This window comes from Typopeltis vanoorti, chromosome 12, assembly GCF_054136105.1.
Source record: "Typopeltis vanoorti isolate ZY-2024b chromosome 12, IOZ_Tvanoo_1.0, whole genome shotgun sequence".
NCBI lineage: Eukaryota > Metazoa > Arthropoda > Arachnida > Uropygi > Thelyphonidae > Typopeltis > Typopeltis vanoorti.
In genome coordinates this window covers 72,086,073-72,110,413 of record NC_143560.1, presented here as the reverse complement: position 1 = coordinate 72,110,413, position 24,341 = coordinate 72,086,073, and the positions used below count along the sequence as shown (strand labels likewise).

Genomic DNA, 24,341 nt, shown 5'->3' with positions numbered 1-24,341 from the left:
GTTGGTGGATTGAGTTTTGGAGACAGAGAGTTGTAGAGTAGGTGTCCTCCCTAAATGAGTTCTTGTACTCCCTGGAGGTGTTATGTAATAATAGTAATAATATAATGTCCATGAAGTTCATGCAGACAGTTACATCAATATCTTTTTAACCAATATATTTCTATAGGTTGTAATTATTTTTGTCTGTAAATTGCATATGTAGTCTGGCCAGTATTTTATAAGATGAAAAAATTGAATTTTACATGGAAACCTGTCACCTTCATTTGAGACCAGCTAACTTACCTTCAGTTGAAAAGCTCTTTTAAAGATTCTTCATCTCCTGATTAGATACAACCAAAAGGCATTGCGTTACCGACTAAGCTACAAAGGCTCAAGGGATTCTATCAGGCAAGAGAAACTTCAGTACACTTACTAATTTTTGCTGGGTCTTAATCAAAAGGACACTGATGAGAGCCATGAGCAGAAGATCTTTTAAATTATAAGTAAATTTGCACATGTGTGTGTGTGCGTGCATATGTGCACGCATGCATACTAGGTTCCTGTTTTATGCCTGCACTTAGATGACCCACATCATATCATGCAGGCATTCAAAACCAAATCCAATGGAATAGACAGGTCAGTGCTTGTTGTTTATTTTTTAACGGTATATATTAGAACACAGGAAAATAAGTAAATAATTAATTTATTAACTTATTGCTGATATTTCGCTGGTGTTATAACCAGCATCTTCAGAGCACAAAAACACAGTTTGTCACAATATGCGAGACTATAACAACATGGTGTAATCAATGGACTAGTTAAACGAAATTGTAGCAGCAACACAAAGACTAGAGTCCTGATTTTGGCGCCCTCTATCTGAAAAAAAAAATTGCAGCTATCACATAAGACTAGAGTCTTAAACAGAGAAAAACGGTACTAGTTTTTTCTTAAGATGACTGTCTCCCAGATTTTAGGCAAATTTATACAGCCATATTTGTTAAGATTTGGAGTGTGTTTCAGGGCTTCTGTTGCCTCTAAGAATAATCTCTCCAACTTATAAGAGCTTCTGTGTAGTACTTTTGTGTTCTTCCAGTTGATCCTGTGTGCAGGGTCCAGAGCACGTGCTGCTAAGCCTGACTTGCCATAGTGATAATGCCGGATGCATCTTTTGTGTTCGTTGATGCGGATGTTCACAGTTCTTCCTGTTTGACCGTAGTAGAGTTACTTACAGGGTGTTCGGGATAAATTTGACAGTTTCGTAAGGAAAAAGAAAATCTTCTTTGTATCTATTAAATTTAATGAATTGACAAAAAAACATAACAGGCAGAGTTAATTACAATACTATCAACAAGATTTACTCAAAATAACCACCATTAGCATCGATCACAGCTTCAATTCTGCTTCGGAACCTCGAACAAGCTGATGCTACAGTCTCCCTGGGAAGGGCCGCAAAAACTGTTTTAATTTTATCCATTAACTGGGCTTTTGTATTACTGGAAGTGCGATTGGTGTCTTTTTCAACTGCGCCCCATACAAAATAATCCATGGGGTTAAGGTCTGGGGAGTTTGGAGGCCAAACATTTGGACTGGTGAAGTCGTAGAAATTTTCAGACAACCATTTTTGACTTTTCCCAGAGGTGTGGCAAGGGGCCGAATCCTGCTGCCATACATACGGCCTACCATTGCCTACCCTTGTTATCCAGGGCTTGACTACAGTTAGCAACTCCACGAACAAAGCCCGAATTCCAATGCCAGGGTTCTTCAACACCTGTTCCTGCAGATTTGCGAGGAATTCTGCTGTACGAACGCAATCAGATCGTCTGCTAGGGATCTTTCTTCTTGCTACATCCTCGTAGTCACCATTGCAAGTCTCTAGTTCATGCCTGATTGTTTTTACTGTATTCAGGGAGCATTGGGCAGCAGTCGTAATATCCTTATTTTGATGGCGGGCACGAATCATCATGATACAAGTTATTCTCTTCCATGATTCAGGTGGGTTCCAGCTATCCATCCTTTCTGACATCTTGTATGTGAATGAAGAAGGGTCCAAACTTTTAAATGAAGAGAAGTGTGTGTTAATACATGTAACTTACGGAAAAATATAATTAATTATAAATATGTCAAATTTATTCCGAACACCCTGTACATGAGCAGGGTACTTCGTAGACACCTGGATGTGATAAAGGGTGAATGCTGTCCTTGGGTGAGTGGATAAGGGTTGCTAATTTGCCACATGGTCTGAATATGGTGCGTAGTTTATGTTTATTAAGAATTCTTGAAATCTTTTTGGATGTGCCTTTAATGTATGGGATGGTGACTGTTTTGTTGTAGTTCTCTGTGGTGGATAGTGGGAGGGGTTTCTTAGGAGCGTTTAGTATTTTGCTAAACGCTCCTAAGAAAAGTATTTGCAAAATACTGAATGCTCCTAAGAAACCCCTCCCACTATCCACCATAGAGAACTACAACAAAACAGTCACCATCCCATACATTAAAGGCACATCCGAAAAGATTTCAAGAATTCTTATAATAAACATGAACTACGCACCACATTCAGACCATGTGGCAAATTAGCAACTCTTATCCGCTCACCCAAGGACAGCATTCCCCCTTTATCACATCCAGGTGTCTACGAAGTACCCTGCTCATGTAAGCAACTCTACTATGGTCAAACAGGAAGAACTGTGAACATCCGCATCAATGAACGCAGAAGATGCATCCGGCATTATCACTATGGCAAGTCGGGCTTAGCAACCCATGCTCTGGATACCCCTGCACACAGGATCAACTGGAAGAACACAAAAGTACTACACAGAAGCTCTTATAAGTCAGAGAGATTGTTCTTAGAGGCAACAGAAGCCCTGAAACACACTCCAAATCTCAACAAATATGGCTGTATAAATTTGCCTAAAATCTGGGAGACAGTCATCTTAAGAAAAAACTAGTACCAGTTTTTCTCTGTTTAAGACTCTGGTCTTATGTGATAGCTGCAATTTTTTTTTTTCAGATAGAGGGCGCCAAAATCAGGACTCTAGTCTTTGTGTTGCTGCTACAATTTCGTTTAACTAGTCCATTGATTACACCATGTTGTTATAGTCTCGCGTATTGTGACAAACTGTGTTTTTGTGCTCTGAAGATGCTGGTTATAACACCAGCGAAATATCAGCAATAAATTAATTATTTACTTATTTTTCTGTATTCTAATATATACCGTTAAAAAATAAACAACATGTACGACGAACACATAAGTCTGTCCACACGTTTTAGGTCAGTCCTTATTTCCATAGTGACATACATTGCTTAGAAAGAAGTCAGTTTAATCCTTTATCCCAGTGAGATCAAACAGAGTTTTCACCTGAAAATATCTTCAGCTCTGAATATAGTGTTGTACTATCTTACCTGGGTAAATTACCCAGGTAAGATAGTACAACACTATATTCAGACCTGAAGATATTTTCAGGCACAAACTCTGTTTGCTCTCACTGGGATAAAGGATTAAACTAAATTTATCATAGTCTAACCATAGTGAAAAATAAACTTTCAACATCTTTCTCTAAATCCAGAGTAATTTCATCAATAGACCTTGACATGTTCAGGGCCTCGAGGGAGGCCCTGAACATGTCAAGAAGTATCCAACATTTTTGCAGTATCTATGATATTTTGCTTTGAACCCATTCACAGTCATGTCACTCACAACAGACTCTGGCAACCTATTCCACTCATTCACTACTCTCCAAGTTCTAACACCCTTGCTATCTACACTCTTACTCAATTTCCATGGATGGCCCTAGTTCTCCCACCACTAGACCTGTTCTGAAAAATTTCCTGTGTGTTAATCGTGTAAAAAACCTCTCAGTAATTTGTATGTCTCAATCATATCATTCCTTGTCTGCCTATCAACCAGTTTCTGTAACCCACAGATCTTCAACCTGTTCTCATAAGGTTCATTCCATAAACCTGCTACCATCTTAATCACTTTCCTCTGGAAACTCTCCACCTCCTTGTTATCGCTAAGAAACCCTGGCACCCAGATCTGCATGCAGTAGTCAAGACGGGATCTTATCAAGGCTTGATAAAAAGAGAAACAATAACCTGCTTGTCTCGTCAGAGTATTCTTCAGTAACCAAATAATCTGAGCTTCATTAGCCACTTTTGCTATGTGCCACTGAACTTTAACTCCCTATCCACTAACGCTCCCTAGTCTTGAGCTTCATCAATTTCCTAGAGTAGAGTTCCACCAATGTGGTATACAGCTGGTATTCTTTTCACTCCAAAATACATAACTTTTCACTTTCCACATTAAACTGATATCCATTCTCCTTTGCCCAGTCTGCCAATCTATCCAAATCATCCTGCAAAATTTTGACATCATCTGTATTAACTATTGCTCTACCTAACTTTGTATCATTGGCAAACAATGGAACAGTTCCTCTCAGATCCTTTTCTATATCGTTAATGTACAAATTAAACATTGGCAGTCCAAGAACAGAACCCTGTGGCACACCACTCGTCACAGGCCTTCTTTTGGAATTTATTCCTGAATAAACTGTTCTCTAATATCTCTCCATTAACCACCATCCTAATCAACCTCATCAACCCTATATCCATCCCCATGCTGCAACTTACTGATTAGAATTCCATGTGGCATCCTGTCAAAGGCTTTTGCAAAGTCCAGCAGTATCACTGTAAACTTGTTACCTTTATCCGACTCAGCTGTCACTATATTATAAAACGTGAGCAAGTTATTGAGGCATGATATACGCTTCACAAAGCTATGTTACCCACTGTACAACCCCTGATATGTTGGTTGGTCGGTAATTTGCTTCATCAGTCTTGGAGCCACCTTTATGCAGTGGAACTATTTTTCACCATCTCAGGACTAACCCCGACACTGAGACTTAGATTAAACAATATGGTCAAGGGTACTGACAATTCCCTCGCACCTTCACATAAAACTTGAGCTGGTATACCATCCAATCCCTCAGCTGTATTTGCATTAAGGTTCTGTAATATGTTATCCGCCTCCATTTCATTTACCTCAGTTCCCATATAAGCCTTTGCCTCTCTTGTTCCTGAAATATCACCACCTGAATGATATACTCTTGCAAAGCGTTCACTTAGTAATTCTACTATTTTGACTGATTCAATTACTTCCCTACCATCAGCATTTATTAAAATCATTCTGAAGAAAAGGTCCAATATATTGTTGAGGATTATTTTGTCTTTCTGGCCAGAGAGCAGAGGAGGCAGGAGGCATATAGTATCTGTTCTTGGTATAGTTAAGTGATTTTTCTTTTATCCTCCTGGCATATGTTGGAGGAGCATATTTTTCATAACAGTTTTGGTGGGAAAACTAGGGACCATCTTTAGACATTAAGCAAAAAGTGTAGTCAGAAGGGATCTGAGAACTACATTTTTACTTTGAGAGTGGTGCATGAGTGGAATGGTTTTGCCAGAGTTTGTTGTGGGTGCCATGACTATAAATGAGTTCAAAGCAAAGTATGATAAATATTGCCTGAATGTTGGAATAGTGCTTGGTATAATGTTTAGGACCTCTCTCTTGATGTGTCTGACTCCATGTTGTTGCCCATAGAATAGTAATAATAATCTGCTATTTGGTGTAAAGATTGGCAATTTCTGTTAATCATTATTTAACAATGAATACTTGGCTTCTTTTCTAGCTTGGTGTGTAGAGTTAGCATAAGAAACGTGTGAAATTGATCCCAAGGATGATAATGTCATTGTTTAGATAATTAGACTGTAGAAAATCAAGTTTCAGAGAGATAAGTAATTAGAAGATCAGAATAGGTAAAATATGGAGGGTGAGCAAGAGGCAAATGAATATGACAATGTGTGAGAAGAAAATTTTGGATTAGAGCAGATTAGAAAGAGTAGCTTTGTGTTTGGTATTCTTTATCATGGAATGTCAGATTCGAAAAATGCATGCATACTGCTCTTTTTTTTTTTTTGAGAGTATCATGTAAATGCTGTTTGGATATTTGAGGTGGACAGTGAGTCTTGAAGCTGACAGTTGTATTTTTGTGAGAAATAACAGAACAGAAACTGTCTGGTTTTGATCATTGGTGGTGTGCATAACATTTGTTTGTGTTAAGACATGAGATTTGTTGATGCAGATTTTTTTTTTGTTGGTTGTTTTTGTGATATTTTTAGTTTTACCCTTGATATTTGTTATCATTTTTAAATATATTAATAAAGTATCATAGTTATTTTTGTTTTGATTGTCACTACTGTTAAAGAAGTTAATACAATTGCCAATATCCGAGCCCTTTTTTTTTTTGTACTTATTTAAAATGAGCTACTTCTTTCTAAAGATCATAATGTTTTGTTTTTTTATTATTATTGTTCTTTTCTTTTAAAACTTGCAAACCTGTTAGAGAAAGAATATTTTAATGTACGGCTGATAATTGATCAATTTTTTCCTTTCAGAAATTCTCACTGTAGAACTACAGCTTAGAAATCCATTCCATATACCTCTGGTGATAGATAATGTCTTCCTTCTGTGGAATTTTACTCCTTCAAGTGACAACAGTAGTGAAATTCCACTGCGAATTACAAATGAAGTAGATCCAGGCAAGGTGAGCTGTTCTGTAAAATGTATTTTTAATAATTCCAATATTTTAAAATAAAATATTTCATAAGCCAGTAATATATGATAAAAACTTACTTTCATCTTAAATGACTTTATCAGAAAGTTATATTTCTCTATATTAGTACAGTCATAATAGTTCTCAACTTATGGAGTTCTGTTCCAACAAACTGATTGTGAGTAGGAAATTACTATGTGATATGTTGACATTTAACATTCCTGAATGCCAAAATGTGTAGGTCTGTTTTGTTATATTTTTAACTAATTTTACCCTGTTTATAGTGAAATAATACGATGTATCATACAAATTGACATAAAATTACTACATACTGTACTGTGATACATAATGAAATATGAATGTATGGTTGTACAGCGCTTCTGTGCACTTACCAGTAAAATAATTAGCTGGAAACTCATGGATAACAGTAATTCTTCAAAGCTGCAGATTTAGTAATTGGACAATTTATTAGAGCACACATAGAAGGCTAAGGTTGTCAACGTAAGGCAGTGGGATTTTGCAACAAATTCTTCAGATTCAGGAATTGCAACAAAGTGTTCTGAGAATAGTTCAGCAGATGCATAATTGTGGAAGATCTAGGCTTGTTTTCCTGAAGGTAAGGTGAGTGGAGTGGACTTCTTTAAAAAAAAAAAAAATGTACATTGCATGCAACTTAGACTGTTTGCCTTTTCTTTTCTGCATACATTTTGCCTGCACAGTTTGCCTTTTCTTTTCTGCATACATCTTTCCATGTCTGTTTCTTCAAACAAATGAATTGCATTATTAACTGAGATACTGTGAACTTCTCTGACGGCTTGGCTTTTTCTTTTCTTGTTCCAGTTTTTTTGCTCTCTTTTATTTTTAGTTCTGTGCTTCTAGCTCTGCAAGTTCTTCATTTGAGAGCTCCTCTTCCAGAGTTTCCACTAGCTGCTCTAAATCATCGTCAACCTTCAACTCTTTAGCTAGCAGCACTATCTTATCATCAGTCTCTTGCAAGGCTTTGTCAAATCCTGTAATGTTTGAGCATTTACTTTAGTAGCTCCTTCCAAACTCCATTTATGCATTCTACTTTCATCTGCTATATGTCACATCTACATTCTTTGTACAATACAATGAAAGGCATATTGTATAACATTGCAAAGCAGAGAATAATTGCAGTGCTCACACAAGCATAGTAAGTAATTTTTCTTTTTTTTTTACAAGGCTTTTATACAACCTTACCCAGACTGTTGTTAAGAGAACTAGTTTCTGATGCAGATACAGTGGAGAGTGTTAAAGATGACATTTGAATTGTGGAATAGAGATTATGTGGACAGATTGAGAATTTGTGGACTGCAGACACTAGCAAACAGAAGACAGGAGGGTGATATGATAAAGACCCACAAACTTCTAAACAGCATGCATGATACCAGTAGATGGAATTTTTCATTTTATGAAGGGTAGGAGGGAGGGAGAGGATGCAAGAGGGGGAAGGGACATCAAATGAAGTTGTAAAGCCAAGAAAGGGGATGAGAACTAGATTATTTTTTTCTTCTCATAGTGTGCTATGCAATTGGAATGATTTGCCTTTGGTGGTGGTGGTGGTGAGTACAGTTAGTGTGACTGAATTCAAGAAAAGGTTATAACAGATAGTGTGAATAATATGTGGTCTTCCTTGATGAGTGCTGATTTCCTAGCGGTGTCTAATAATAATAATATACTGGAACATTTATTATAATGTAAAAGGCTTTTTAACTTATTTAAATACAGTTATCTTGCAAAGATGAATCGGTGATCAATCACGTGACTGATGTGAAAAGTGAGTCTGGCTCTGTAGCGAATGTTAACTACTTTCTTGTTGTTCTCACGAACTTTATTATTGGGTTTGCAAATGAAATGGCCGATTTTAAGGACGATTGAAAAATAAGAAGAATACCTGTTTAATCAAAATAATCTCCAGCAGCATCCATGCATTGTTGCCAACGTGTGGCAAGGTCATTTATACCACATTTGTAAAAATCGGTGTCTCTGGAAGTGATAAAGTCCTCCACTGCCCGATAAATTGATGCATCATTGGCAAAGCATTTCTTTGACAAAAAATGGCTCAAGTGCTGGAAAAATGGTAATCTGTTGGGGAAATGTCAGGAGAGTATGGAGGATGAGGCACAATTTTGTTTTCCAAATTGTTGATTTGCTGTATGGTTGACACTGCCGTATGTGGTTGGGCGTTATCCTGAAGCAATAGGACTCCATGTCTATTCACAAGTCCTGGTTGCTTAAGGCACAATTTGTCATGCATTTGCCACATATCTGTACAATATCGAGCTGCATTTATTGTTTCACCTCGTGGAAGGAATGAGTAGTGAATAACACCAGCAGAGGTGCCTTTGGAGCGTCTTTCACTCCCAACCACTGTGACGAATGTGTACGATTGTTGTAGAATATCCACTTCTCATCCACAGTCACAGTTCGTTGCAGGACCCTTTCTTTTCTACTTAAGAGAGAAGAGCACACTTCCAAACGGCGTGCTTTGTTTTCATCAGTAAGTTCGTGAGGCACCCACTTGTCGAGCTTCCTTACTTTTCCTATTATTTCCAAGTGCTGTGAAACAGTTGAGAAGTGTTTAATTCATTCAGATCAATGGAGGAAGGAACGATGGCCACAGGGTTTGTTTTGTAGCCTCAAATCTCCTGAGTGAAATTTTGCAAACTAACGGCGAGTGGATCTCTCATTAGTTTTTCCTCCACCGAATGCTTTATTGATGTTTTTTACTGCATCTGCTGCAGAATTTCCCAATTCAAACTCGTAAAGGTATAGCAACCTTAATTGATTGGGTTCCATGATTGATTTGATGTCAGTAGTATTCAATCTTTAATGCTCATTGAACGAAACAAATACTACAATTGCATCACCCACGTGTGACGCTGTCACATGACATAAAAAATTTGTCTATACCTCAGCGTTTGCTTTCTTCAGCAACCAGTAGAAACCTGACAGTCATTCAACAGCCATTTCATTTGCAACAACCCAATATTTTTCTTTCCTATTGAATTATTGTTAGTGGATAATTTGTATAAATTTACTCTTCATTATTATAAATAATAAATGATAGGAAATACAAATGACACTTTTCAGTTTTATAACATTTCACAAAACTAAAGGAAAAGATAGGGGACCAGAAATGTTATAAAGATTTGAGAAAAAAAGTTCTGTTGTATCAGGAAGTAAAAATAAGATGTACTTTCCAAGACAAATAGAAAGTTGCATTTTGCAATGTATGCAAAAATATCTTGGGGTTACTGACAGTTAATATAGATTACTACAAGGTTTTCCTTTCATAGTTGAGGACCTTTCAAACATTTAGATTTCATTCTGTTCTCATGGAAAATGTTCTGAGATAGACTTAACCAGTTGTTATATCAACACATTATGTTGTATATAATTTGAATCTCGCTGTTTTAAATTCCATTACTGATGCTCACTTTACTGAAATTGAAACTGTGGTTAAAAAAAAATACTGAAAGAATTGCAGAAATTACCAACCATGTTACAAACAAAAATCCTCAAGTTCAGGTATTTGCATCTGGCAAGCACACCTCCATTTGCTTGGCAAAGAAAGATGTTCTGAAATTTTCAAATTTTCCTTGGATACATTTTTAATACAGCCTATGACAAATTAAATGCAGTAAATCATTTGCAGATGTCAAAAAATTGGTAATCCTGCTAAATAAGCATGTTGTAGATCCAGGTCCAGACTCAGTAGTAAAAAAAAAAAAAAAAAAAAAAAAAAAGTGCTGTGATGTCATTAAACAAGAATTAGTTAAGAAATCAAAGATTCCAGCAGAATGAGTCTTAGATGCTTATTATAAATATTTTTTAAATGAGGAGAAGCTTTATATAGATAAAAGTTGGAAACTGAAAGAGCATTTGTTATCTTTATTTCTCTCCCAAACTCATCAGCTGCAAGTTACTTTGATACATTAGAGCACAGTTTCATAACCAGGAGAAAGCATTCCTAGGAGTTTGAGCTGGAAAATATTCCAGCATATATTGACTAATTATTTAAATCACATTTGCTCTTTCCATTAGAGGAAAAAAGTTACGCAAACTAAATTATATTTAAGATATATAATCTTTCAACCCATATAGAATTATTCTATTTCACTAAGAACCATTAAATATAAGTTATACATATTTCTTATCTCTTACATTTTAAGAAATTAACCACTATATTCAAAAAATATCCCTGAATGTACTGCCACTCACAAATGCTCACGCATGTGCCCAAGCCAAACGCACGGATACTTGCTGTGCATACACTTGCCATTGTCATGAGAAACGTTATTTCGTTGTGTACAAACATCAACAAAGTGGATCACGTGACAAACAAACACTATTTATTTTGTTTTACCGGTAGTAATCAGTAAGTAAAGAACAATTGATTAAATTTTTTTTCTCGAATTATGAAAAAGTTTAGTAGGAACTAAAATTAATTTTTGTTTACACGTTATTTTATAATTTTCTTAAGGAACCATGGCCAAATGCATAGTTAAATAATATGTAAATATTAATTTATTATTTGTATTAATCCTTGCCATGTCAAAAAGACGCCAATGAAAAGATGATTATGTTGCTTATGGATTTACTTGTGCAACAGAGAAAGATGGTACTCAAAAACCACAATGCATTTTATTTGCAGAATATTTTCAAACTCCAATCTTAAACAGTCAAAGTTGTTAGAACATTTCAACAATCAGCATGGTAGTAAAAAAAAGCTGCAGGATTTCCACTTAACATGTTTAAGTCTAAGAAGGCACGATTCGATAGCAGCAGTACCATTACAAATTTTACTCTGGGGTAGTTCAGAAGCCTTTGCTAGAAGCTTCTTATCAGGTGGCATAGCTTTGTGTAAAGGGAAAAAACCTCATACAATAGCTGAAGAATTGGTAAAACCATGTGCATTGGAAATTGTGAAAATTGTATTAGATTCTGAAGCACATAAGAAAATTCAGCAGATTCCATTATCAAACGATGTGATTCAATTATGCATTCAAGACATCAGTCAGGATATTTTACTGCAAGTAGTACAAGATATTAAAACCAGTTGTCTGAAAGTGTGTATTCAATGGGACGAGTCAACTGACGTTGATAATTACAGTGGGTTATTAGTATTTGTGCAATGCATAAAGGAAAAGGAAATTTTGGAAGAATTTTTATTTTGTGATCAACTGGAACTGACAGCAAAAGGAATTGATGTTTTTAATCACATTAAAAACTTTTTCTTGAAACATCAAATACCAATGGATATAATTAGCTCAATATGTACTGATGGTGCACCTGTGATGTTAGGCAAAAATTCCATTTTTTTTGCCTATATCAAAAAAGAAGTACACAAGTTACAATAATACATTGCATGTTGAACCGCCATGCACTTGCATCAAAAACTTTTCCAGAGAACTTTAAAAAAATATTTAGCTACAGCGGTAAAACAGTAAATTATATTCGAGGACGGGTGCTTAATCATCGTATCTTTCGTGCTTTTTGCGGAGAAATCAGTGCTAACCATAGTGTGCTTCTTTATCACACTGACATAAGATGGCTCTCCAAGGGACGTATGCTTAGCAGGGTTTTTGAAATGCACGAGAAGATTATTCAGTTTCTTACTAACCAGAATTGTAATTTAGTTTAAGACTTTGAAAGAAGAGATGCAGTAATTCGATTGACCTACTTAGCAGATATTTTCACTCACCTAAATGAATTAAATATATCAATGCAAGGGTATGGTAAGAACATAATAACATCTAGTGAAAAATTATTTGATTTTATTGAAAAATGGTAATTTTGCAAACTTTCCCTTGCTTCATGAAATTGTTCTGGAAAACAAAAAAATCACAAATATTGCAAATGCATTACAATTTTACCTGAAATTGTAATACATTTGCAACAATTGATTCTTTTCATAGATATTTTTCCATGGGAGAAATATCTATGAAAAGATATTTTCATAGATATTTCTGGGCAAAGAGCAGAGGTGGATACTGGATCCATTTCTTTTTGATCTGAATTCTATTAAACGATGGTAATTTAATAAAAGACAATCTTATTGAAATGGAGCCAGTGCACATAATCAAATGGAATTTGAAAAATTGGATTTAGAGCAATTCTGGTGTACTCAGTTAGAACAATTTTCACAACTGGTGAAGACAGCATTGCAGACACTTCTACCCTTTGTTACCACCTCATCATCATCATCATCATCATCATCAAATTCCTGTCATGTACCCTCAAGGGATGTACAGGATATGACAGTACTACATGAAAAAAATTACATCATTACTAACTTCCTATCTACAATTTTCCTCCAAATCAGTCTGTTACTTGTCAAGACTCCAACATTATCAGATCTTATATTTCTATCGTCTAAGGCACTTTGTACCGTATCAATCCACCTATATCTTGGTCTTCCTCTGGGTCGTTTTCCTGCCAACCTGGCAGAGAACACTTGTTTTGCTAATCTTTCCTCTCCCATTCTATTTAAGTGACCATACCATCTGAGATTAGCTCTGCTAACGCATTCCTGGATGCTGACAATGTCAAGTTCTTTCCTAATATCCTCATTTTTAATATGATATTGCCATTGATGCCATCTGTTCACACCTCTAATCTTTCTCAGGACTCTCATATTTGCGGTCTCTAGTCTTTGGTCAAGTGTTTTACTTCTGACCCAGCTCTCAGATCCATAAGTTAAAATTGGTTTGAACACAGTCTTGTATACAGCTAATTTAGTGTTCCGACTAATTTCTTTCTTATTCCATATGAATTTATTCAATTGACTTCCCACGATACCAGCTTTGCTGATTCTGTTGTCTATTTCTATATTTAGTTTACCATCTTCAGTAAAAATTGTGCCTAAGTAGCTGAAATGTTTTACTTGTTCCACAGGTTCTCCATTCACAACACAGTTGACATTTTCAATGATTCTGCCTATTTTCATTGTCTTTGTCTTTTTATTGCTGACCTTCATACCATATCTATTACAACAGCTATTCAATTTAGTCAGAGAATCTTGCAGACTTGTAGCGGATTTATTTAGAAGTATAACATCATCCGCATAAAGCAAAGAGCTGACATTAACATCTCCAATTTTGATATCAGGTTGAATACCACATTCCTTCATAATGTGATCCATATAGATAATGAATAACAGAGGGGATAATGTACATCCTTGTCTCACACCAGATTTAACATTAAACCATCTTCCTGTACTTCCTTCAATTCTAACTGCTGACTTGCAACTCAAATAAAGACTAAGTATTGCTTGGTATAATACCCCATTGACACCATATAACTGCAGCGTTTTGAATAGCTTCTCTCTTGGCACCTTGTCATATGCCTTTTCCAAATCGACAAAACTTAAATACAGATCTTTGTTATATTCCCATGCTTTCTCGACTATTTGTCGTAAAGTGAAGATCTGATCCTGACAGCCTCTATTTGGCCTGAATCCAGCTTGTTCTTCACCAAGCTTTTCTTCCACAATTTTTCTCAACCGTTTCTCAAGTATACTTGCATAGATCTTGCCAGGAACACTCAGTAGGGAAATACCTCTGTAATTCTCACATTCAGTTTTATTTCCCTTTTTATATATGGGTACTATGAGAGCTCTACTCCAATCATCGGGAATTCGTCCCTCTGTCCAGGCTTTCTGAACTATGCAGTGCAGCCACTGTAAGACTCTTATACCACCATACTTCAGCATTTCTGGTCGAATATCATCTACTCCTGCTGCCTTTCCACATTTCAAGCCTTTGATGGCTTTTTCTACTTCAAGTATGGATATGTATTCCTGACTGCATGCCTGGTCAGTGTTTTTTACCACTGTGCTGTCATCACTGCTTGTTTCATTTAGCACTTTTTCAAAGTAATTACTCCATACTTCAAGGATATCTTTTTCCCCTGTTTTCATTTCACCTTTATCATCTCTAATTCCTTTTACAGCACTCTTTCCTCCATTCCTAAGCTTCTTCAACAACCTCCAGAATATTTTGCCACCTTCTTGATATTTATTTTCTATATTCTTGCCAAAGTCCTCCCATGACTTTTGTTTAGCTAGTTTTACACACTGTTTAGCTTTCTTACATTTGTCTCTGTATTCTGTAAGAGTAAAAGCTGACTTATTTGCCAGGAACTTTTGATATGCTTTCTTCTTTTCCTTCACTGCCTCTTTGACTTCCTGTGTCCACCAGGGAGTTCTAATTTTTTTATCCTTGCACACAACCTCACCACATGCCTCTCTGGCAGAATCAATCAATGTTTCCTTCAGAGTTTGCCACTGAATCTCCAAAGTTTGATTCCTGTTCTCAAACTCTTTCATTTTCTTTTCAATAATATTTCTGTATTTTAGTCTACAGTTCACATCTGAGAGCTGCTCAACTTTTATTCGCTTTAAAACTTTCTTACATGTTATTCTTTTCAATATGAAATTCAATTTTATCCTGCTCAAGACTAAATAGTGATCACTTCCAATTTCAAATCCTCTGTACACTCTGGTATCCTGCACCAGGTAGAAAACATCACTATCAACAATAACATAGTCAATGAGACTTTTCTTATTCCTAGCCTCTTCTCTCCATGTGAATTTGTGCACATTTTTATGTTGGAACATGGTGTTAGTAATAACCAGTCCATGTCCTGAGCAGAAATCCAACAGATATTTGCCATTATTATTAGCTTTGCTCTTTTCTCCAAATTTTCCCAAAATATTTTTGTATGTCTCACAATCATTTCCTACTCTACTATTTAGATCCCCAACAAGGACCAACTTTTCCTTTTTCATTGTGTCAGTTGCTTTTTCTAAAGCCTCAAAAAATTCTTCCACTTCTACCTTAGTAGAACCTTCTGTGGGACCATAGGCACAAATAAGTCTCATTGTCCAGTTCCCCATTCTCATATTTGCCCACATTACTCTACTTGAGACTGACTGCCATTCAAGAAGATTAGCCTCGTATTTTGTGTTGAATACTATGGCTACTCCTTCTTTTCCTTGATTGTCATTGCCTGAATATAACATTTTGTATTTATTGCTCAGAAAGATCTCACCAGTTTTGGTCTTTTTTGTTTCAGTCACCCCTATTATGTCGATCTGGTACTTATCTAATTCCTCAGCTAGCTCCATTTCTTTGCCATTCAGGCTTCTTATGTTGATAGTACCGATCTTTAACTCTGGTGATGTTGAGTTGGGGTTTGTTTTCAGATTTGTTCCAGTAGCTGACTTTTCGCTGTTCGCCCTGGTTCCCTGGCGAAAACAACGGGGGCCTTGTTTAACCGGGCGACGCCCCAGCCGGCATGAAATTTTGTCATGTTGTACCATCATTTTTTATTTTGGTTTAACCAATAAGAATACAATTTGGTCGGCTAAATCCCAAATTGCCAGCCCATCCTCGTTCGTTTAGTATCAAAGTAGATACCCAACAGGGTGCACCACGAGAAGGTGAGGATTGGACATTAGGTCAGAAGCCCTGGTCGGTTCTCCGCATTCCTTTAAAGGCTATGTGGAGGTCTCCTCTCAGTTATACAGCTTTGACCCTTAAGCACACCACCTATCTTTGCGAAATGGGATTTTCATCACTTTTGCACATAAAACAAAAACCCGAAATCACTTAAATGCAAGTGATGATATGAGCACAGCCTTTTTGAAAAAGGAACCTCACTTTCAAAATATCATGAAAAAGCAACAACAAATTAGTCACTAAAAATTGATATGTTATTTTGATTTTATTTTGATACATATATGTATATGTATTTTTCAATAAATTGTTTTGCAATAAATTTTATTTTCTAACAAAAAAAAACACATTTTTCAAGGGGGTGCAAGAATTAAAATTGAAGTTCACTGGGATGCGGGCCAGTAAAAAGGTTAAGAACCACTGCATTAGGGGTGAAATGAAGAAATTATTCTTGTCATGGAAGACTGATAATTGGTAGTAGTTATCTGAAAACAAATGGAGGCAGGTATCATACTTGGGAGGAAGAAAAAAAACAACTATAGGCTATTGTTCAAAATTAAAGAAAGACATGCCAATTGTTATATCAACACATTATGTTGTATATAATTTGAATCTTGCTGATTAAATTCCATTGCAGATGCTCGCTTTACTGAAATTGAAATGTGTAAAAAAAGTAATTGATAGCAGTTATCTGAAAACAAATGGAGGCAGGTATCATGCTTTTTGGGGGGGGGGGTGCACAAAAACTTAGGCTATTGTCAAAATTAAAGAAAGACATGCCAATTGTTACATCAACACATTATATTGTATATAATTTGAATTTTGATGTTTTAAATTCCATTACAGATGCTTGCTTTACTGAAATTGAAATGTGTCCGGACAGTTCATCGGCAACAATTTATCACAGGAAAATTGCTGACAATTCATTGCGAGGAAAATTCCTCGCAGAGATTATTAATCACTGGAAATTTAATCATTGAGAAAATTAATCACACGAAAATTCATCATGGATATATTGTGAAAAAAAAAATTTTTTTTTTTTTAATAAAAAATAAAGAAAACAATTTGTAACAGATGGAGGCTGTATTTATTTTAAGATTCGGATTTTAATGAATTCATAAAATAATTGTTTGACAGAAATGATTATCTTGAATCAAGTTCTAGGAGAATAAAATGTATTGGCAACTAAGATTAATTAGCAAAAAAAAAAAAATAATAATAGTGACATTGTTCTCCAGACTGATACAGTCTTAAGTGAAGAAATATGAAAGGCTCTCTTATTTGCACTGGCATTAAAAACTATAATTATACGATAAAACAAGTAGAAAAAATAAATGTAACTTGCAGGTAATATAATTTAGATTCCAGTTACCGAGCAAACGGCAAGCAACTGCATTTCTGACAATAGGTAACTAAAGATAGCTATGTATATGAGGTAATCTGGTTAAGTGTTCTCATTAGCGTAAAGGATTATCGCACATTCTAATGGATATGACAGTCAAAGGCACTTGATATCCATGTTTTTTCAACAGGTGGTCTGACTCATATCCAGGATTTGCTGGATGTATATATACGTCCTGGCCGGTTGGGAGGTTAACCCTGTGGAGGCCGTGATTGAAAAAATTGCAGCTTAGGTCGTGTGTGTCCGAGAGATACATTCATTATTAGTATGTGCTGAAATGCAATAAAACTTTAAAAAAAAACACTACAAATATAATACATGATGATGGCTTATTTATTTTCAGTTACAAACTAGAAATTATTGAAAAAAAGAAACAACTAAACCCATACTATACTGACATTGGAGTTTGCGATATCTCTCAGATACAGTTTACTATCAAATATCACTTTCGACTCTATCATTCTCATCATCAGACTCGAGTAACATTTGTTGAATCTCTTCAACATCTAATGGATTATATTTTATTATAATATCCTGTCGATATATTTTTCAACTGTAAATAAAAAAAACAACTAAATTAATACTATACTGACATCGTAGTCCACGGTATCTCTTAGATACAGTTTACTATCAAATATCACACACCTCTACGTAACACGTGTTAAACCAAACTAACTTCAATTTTCTAGTGAATAATGCTTTCAGCAGAATTTTTCTTCAATGATTTTTCCTGCAATGAATTTTTTCCCCCTGATGAATTTTCCCTGCGATCAGTTTTACCTCGATGAATTGTCCATGAACCAAATTGAAACTGTGGTTTAAAAAAAATACTGAAAGAATTGCAGAAATTAATGACCATGTTACAAACAAAAATCCTCAAGTTCAGGTATTTGCATTCAATAAGGCAGGCTAATAGAGTAAGGGCTCTGACTACATTTGTTAATCGCTCTGCAGTGCACGGGATAATATTGCAAAATAAAAAGGTTTCCTAAAATATGAACATATACTTATTCAGTCAATAAAATCTTCAGACCAAGTTTACTTGGTCTGAAGATCTGGAAGTGGGAAGGAAGAAATTAAGATTTCGGGTAAATTTCAGCAAATATTTTGATAATAATGAAGTAACAATTTCAATAAATAAATTTGATGACAGAGAGGTAGGAGTTCAGAGTTGTAGGAATGCATTTAAGCATACAAGATCTTTTTGAATAATGTGCAATAAGGACAGTTTTCTGTTTCTCTCAAATCTGCTCTATCAAACTGTACCAGCAAGTACTTCAAAGGAATGGGGTTTTATTAGATGAATTTCATTAAAGGGAAGTAGAAGTCATCAATGAATAGATCTTTTTCTGCAAGACTTTTTTTTTTCTAGAGAAATCAGTGGATAAGTGGTATTTTGCAATCAAGAAAAGATACACTGGAGGGCATTTTAAACCCACGTAAAGGAAGGATATTATTATATGGGCACCTGTATGGAGTCCAAAGACTCATTCAGAGAGAGACCCATTCTACCAACATAATCTATCATACCTCTCCTTGACAGACAAAGCACAACTGATTTTGGCTACCCATTCCACTCATTCACAACTCTCCAAAAAATCTAGTTAGTAGATTTTTTTTTTTTTTTTAGATTTTTTGTTTTGATTTTTTTTTCTGTGGTTAGTAAGGGTGTGAGATTATATTCAACTTCCAGGGATGACCTGGAAGTTGAATATCCAACCTATATTCAACTTCTAGGAATGACCCCTTGTTCTGGTCCCTCTAGCCAAGTGCTGAAACATTTCCCCTACATCTGTCCTATAAAACCCTTTAAGTAACTTAAATATTTCTATCACATCCCCTCTTTTTCTCTTATCAACCAACTTCGGCAATCCACACACCCTCAATCTGTCTTCATAGGGAACATTCCACAGACCACTCACCACCTTGGTCACTTGCCTCTGAATCCTCTCCACCACTTCCTCATCCCCAAGGACTAGACCACAGTAATCCAGATGTGGACATATCAAGGTCTTATAAAGAGGAATAACAATTCCTATCTTTACTATTAATGTGTTCTTCAATACCCAAGTAATCTTATGGATTACCTTAGCAATACATCCTCTTAATTTAAACTGTCTGCCTATCACCATCTCTAAATCTCTAGTTCCATCTATTTCATCCAGTATCATATTTTTATCTACCCATTCTTGAATTCTCTTTTTTTCTAATTTTTCTAGTACTTTTACCAGCACACCTGAAGTACTGATTGGTCTATACTTTGCTACTGCAGTCTTAGAACTTCTCTTATACAAAAAAAACAATTTTGTCCTCTTTCCACTCCCTTGGAACTCTACAGAGCTGAGACTTAAAGAGCCTAGTCAAAGGCATTGCAAGTTCTCTTGGCACATTCTTGCAAAACCTTAGCTGATATCCCATCTAGTCCCACATCTGTATTTACATTGAGATTCTACAATATCCTAAGAACCTCCAATTCATCCACCTCTGTTCCCACATTAGTGCCTGTCACTTAGGTTAAAGCAGTAACCTCACTAGGATGATATGCCCTTGCAAAGTGGTCACTCAGTAACTCAACTATTTTATCCACTTCTGTCTCTCTTCATGACCATCATCACTTATTAAGGTTAATCTTCCATAGTCATTCTTCCTCTTACTTGCCACATAATGAAAGAACTCTTTGGGATTTCCTTTGACCTGCTTGGCTAGATTCTTCTCATAATCTGATTTTGCCTTCTTTGCCATCTTGGTCACCTTTTATACCTGAGCCTTGTACTGTTCAGAGTTTGCTAGTCACCTCTCTCTTTATATATCCTTCACAGCATTTTCTTTTTCTGCAGCTCATGCATAATGATATTATTCATCCATCTAACTCCTACCTGATTAACCCTGCTTACCCTAGGTATACAATTTAATACTGCTTCCTCTAGATGACCCATAAATATATCCCATCCTATAACCAACTACTACTAACATCCTTAACCTGCAGTGTTTTGTGCCATTGTACAGATTTAAGCTTCTTCCTGAGCATGTCATAATCACCTGCCTCGTAGTTCTACAAATACCCCTTCTTGATAGAATATTCCTCATGTTTTACAATCTCCCAAGTCAACATTGCATGGTCACTTTCACCAATTGAAGGTAATATTGTCACCTTGGTTATGGATAGCTCTTCTGAACTTATGACCAGATCCAATACTCTCTCACCTCTAGTCCTCTCCATCATATGCTGCCTTAAGTAATTATCTCTTAGCAGGTGTATAAATTCTGTTTCCTTCCTGCCATATGATCTTCCTTCCTTCCAGTCTATATCTCCATAATTGAAGTCCCCCCATAATAATCACTCGATCTACTCATTGTACTAATTTGGCGATTCATGTCTTTCAGATCATCTGTGAAACTCCCTGGTCTCTAGAAATAACCAACTGTATATTTTGTCTTACTGGTCTTAATCTCACATCAGATTGCTTCAAATGAACAGCCACCCTTCTGCCTGTCTCGTATTATTTTTGGTCAATTCATCTGCTATCATCAGCAGTGCTCCTCCTCTATCCTATCTTCCCTAAAAATACTAAGCTCTTTACATTTAGTCTCTGTAACTACATCATCTGTTGTTATCCAAATCTCACTTATGCCTATAACTTTTGGCATTTCTATATATTACTATATAATCATGTGCAAGATGTATTGAGAATTAAAGAATATATTATTTTTATTTCGTTGTCATAACATTTATCATTTTTTATTTAAAGCATCATGCAAAATATATAAATTAGATTGATATGCAATTATGGGCAAGTAAAATTTTTTGTGACTTAGTGGCTTTAAGTTGTATTTCTGGAGTTCTGGTCATAAATGAATTAGTAGCAGCCATTTTACTTGGCTGTAACACCACATAACATGGCTTCTTATGGATATAATGATAGGATGATTAATCCTGTGGTTTGTTTTGAATAAATAAAATCCCAAATTTCTGTTTGCATATGTGTGAGAAGAGGAGAGAGACGGAGCTATTTCTGTTGTGGGGTTAGCTGATTCATTTTTATTGATGGTCGACTCCAAATATGGTTGATTTTCATGATTTTTGCTATAGCAGACTTGTAGAGATAGCAGAAATACTTTGGTTTTGTATAGAAATGTTTGTGTTAATTTTCTATAGAACAGCATTATATCTATGGGTTTGATCAGGACTTTGTAATTTATCATAGTAAGTTTGTCATATTGATGTTTGCCCTCAGTTTGAGTGGAGTGTAATAGTTTCTCCTGTTGTCTACTGGATACAATCCTAGAGATCTTTCACATTAGAGGTGATGTTACCAACTGTACTATGGAGCCTGTGTATGTAAGTATGTGTGCATGCAATTTAAATCGCAATTAATTTACATTCATGTAAATCACTTCTATAAGCGAAGATATATATGTTTTTTCATTGGCATTAGTATCAATAGTATAGTATTATCTCCACTACCATAGGTGATTCATCAGGACAATACTTTTTATCCTCTGGTTAGAAAGATACAGGTTCAAATCATGTAAGATATGAGGTCCTTTATAAGACTTTTCTGAAGGCAAGTTAGCCAGTCTCATATGGAGGTGGCTGATTTTTCATCTGAAACTTATGCTCTAGAATGCTTGAAGTTAACAAATAGGGTAAACTAGCCCATAATTATAGTTGCTTCCACTGTCATTCTTATCTGCTTTCGTAATCGTGTAAAAATCTGCCTGAAAATAACACAAATGTGTATACTTATGTTTGTCTTATTCTTTTGAATAGTTCTTATTTTTGTGCTCCATTACCAGCAATATTTTTGCTGTTAGTGTTGTTTGATCACTCAATTTTTATTTTATTTTATTTTTATTTTTTTGTAACACATATTTACATGTTAAGCAAAACAACTTAACAATTGTGTAAATATTTTATACCACATGAAAAACACCTAAGACAATTATCAAAAACAAAACTGATATAATCGATCATAATTGGAACAATATGATATTTCATGAGTACCAGGTGTAGCAATTATTCTTTGCTACATACTCAATAATTTCAAATGAAATTGTTTACATAGCATATATGTAAGAACTCATTGAAGAATAACCCAAGCATAAACATTTGCTTGTGTTTCATTGCAGGCAATTTTTTCATAGTGAAGTATTTTTTGACTGGTAATGCACAGTAAATATAATATATCTTTATACAATATATTACAAAAGAATGACCTAAAAGTTTTCAAAATTTTAAAAGTTTGATTGACCAATGCTGAATAACACTTGCACAGAACAATATGCACTTACTCTCTAATAATAGTCTGCATAGATGGACCACACTTCTGAAACAAAATCAAAGTGGACTGTATCATCAGTGTTTCATCATATGCATAAAATAACTTATCAGAACTAGAAGTGCTTCTTCACTCAGGTTGATTTTAAGTTGTCAAAGTTTGCTGCTTGAATTGTTGAAGCAGACTCATCATTTTTCATTATAGATAACCATTCATTTGAGAATTGGTAAGAAGTTTCCTGTAGAGTCAATGCATTGCTGAGCTTATTCTAGTGTGAATTCATGTAGACCATTTTAGCAGTTTCAGTTGAAACCCAGCTAAGCTTGTGAAAACAACATTGCAAAATTTTTCTTTGGTTATTGAGTTAATTTCATCTACAAATGCATGTGGCTTGGTTTGTTTCACTAGCTTGATGCATTGTCTTGAGATTAATTGAAAATTGCTATCTGATGATTAGAATTTATCAGTTATGTCACAATCTTGAGCTTTCTAAACTAGTCATACGAATTGCTAATGTTTCAGACTTACCTGCAATGTATTGAAGTTTATAGGAAACTGCTCACCAATCCTCAAATGAATGGTTGTCTCAGTGAAAAGTGATGAGTCTATTTGAACAATTCAAACAGTGAACTTTAACAACTTAAAATCAACATGAGTGAAGAAGCACTTCTATTTCTGATAAGTTTCAGGATGACTACGATGCGACATTGTGATTCAACTTAAATGGTATTTCACTCATCAAACTCTCAAAGAACCGAGAGTTTAAAAGTAATTGTTTAGATAGTTCTAGAGTATTGTAGATGCAGGGGAAAAAAAAAAAAAAAAAAAAAAAAAAAACACCCCTGCATGTGCACATGCATGCACACACAAAGCACAGAGTTAATGCTATCAGTGTCAAGTTCTTTACTAATATCCTTGTTTTTTTAATATGATACTGCCATTGATACCATCTGTTCACTTCCCTAATCTTTCTTAGAATGCTCATATATCTGTGGTCTCTAGTATTTTATTTCGAACACAGGTTCTCAGATCCGTATATTAAAATTGGTTTGAATATGTCTTATATATAGCTAGTTAAGTGTTTTTTCCTAATTTCTCTCTTATTTCATATAAATTGATTCAGTTGACTTCCTCCCATGGCAGTTTTGCTAATTCTGTTGTCTATTTCCATATTTAATTTGCCATTTTTACTAAAAATTGTGCCTAAATAGCTGAAATAAATTATGTACTATAGGTTCTCCATTCAGAATGAACTTGATGTGTTCAATGTTGCTGTATTTTCATTATTGTTATTTTTTTTTATTGCTGATTTTCATACCAAATTTATTACAGCAGTTGTTGAATTTAGTTAGGGAATCCTGCAGACTTGTACTGGATTGATTTAAAGTATAACATCTGCATACAATAAAAAGTGGAGATTAACATCTCCAATTTTGATATGAGGTGTAATATCACTTTCCTTCATAATGTGATCCATATAGATAATAGCAATGGAGATAATGTGCACCCTTGTTGAACACCTGATTTAACATTCTATTTGGCCTGAACCCAGCTTGTTCTTCTCCAAGCTTCTCTCTCACAAATTTTTTAGCCA

General features: G+C 35.2%; 1 protein-coding gene across 3 annotated transcripts in view; it reads left to right on the top strand.

Moving 5' to 3' along the window:
• Positions 1 to 24,341, top strand: part of l(3)76BDm (trafficking protein particle complex subunit 8 homolog l(3)76BDm) — a 447,636-nt gene that overhangs the window by 245,564 nt on the left and 177,731 nt on the right. For all 3 annotated transcript variants that reach the window (XM_090401248.1, XM_090401249.1, XM_090401247.1), the window contains one exon: positions 6,424 to 6,572. In XM_090401248.1, coding sequence (XP_090257374.1) covers positions 6,424 to 6,572 — 149 coding nt within the window. The remainder of the gene's footprint in view (positions 1 to 6,423; positions 6,573 to 24,341) is intronic.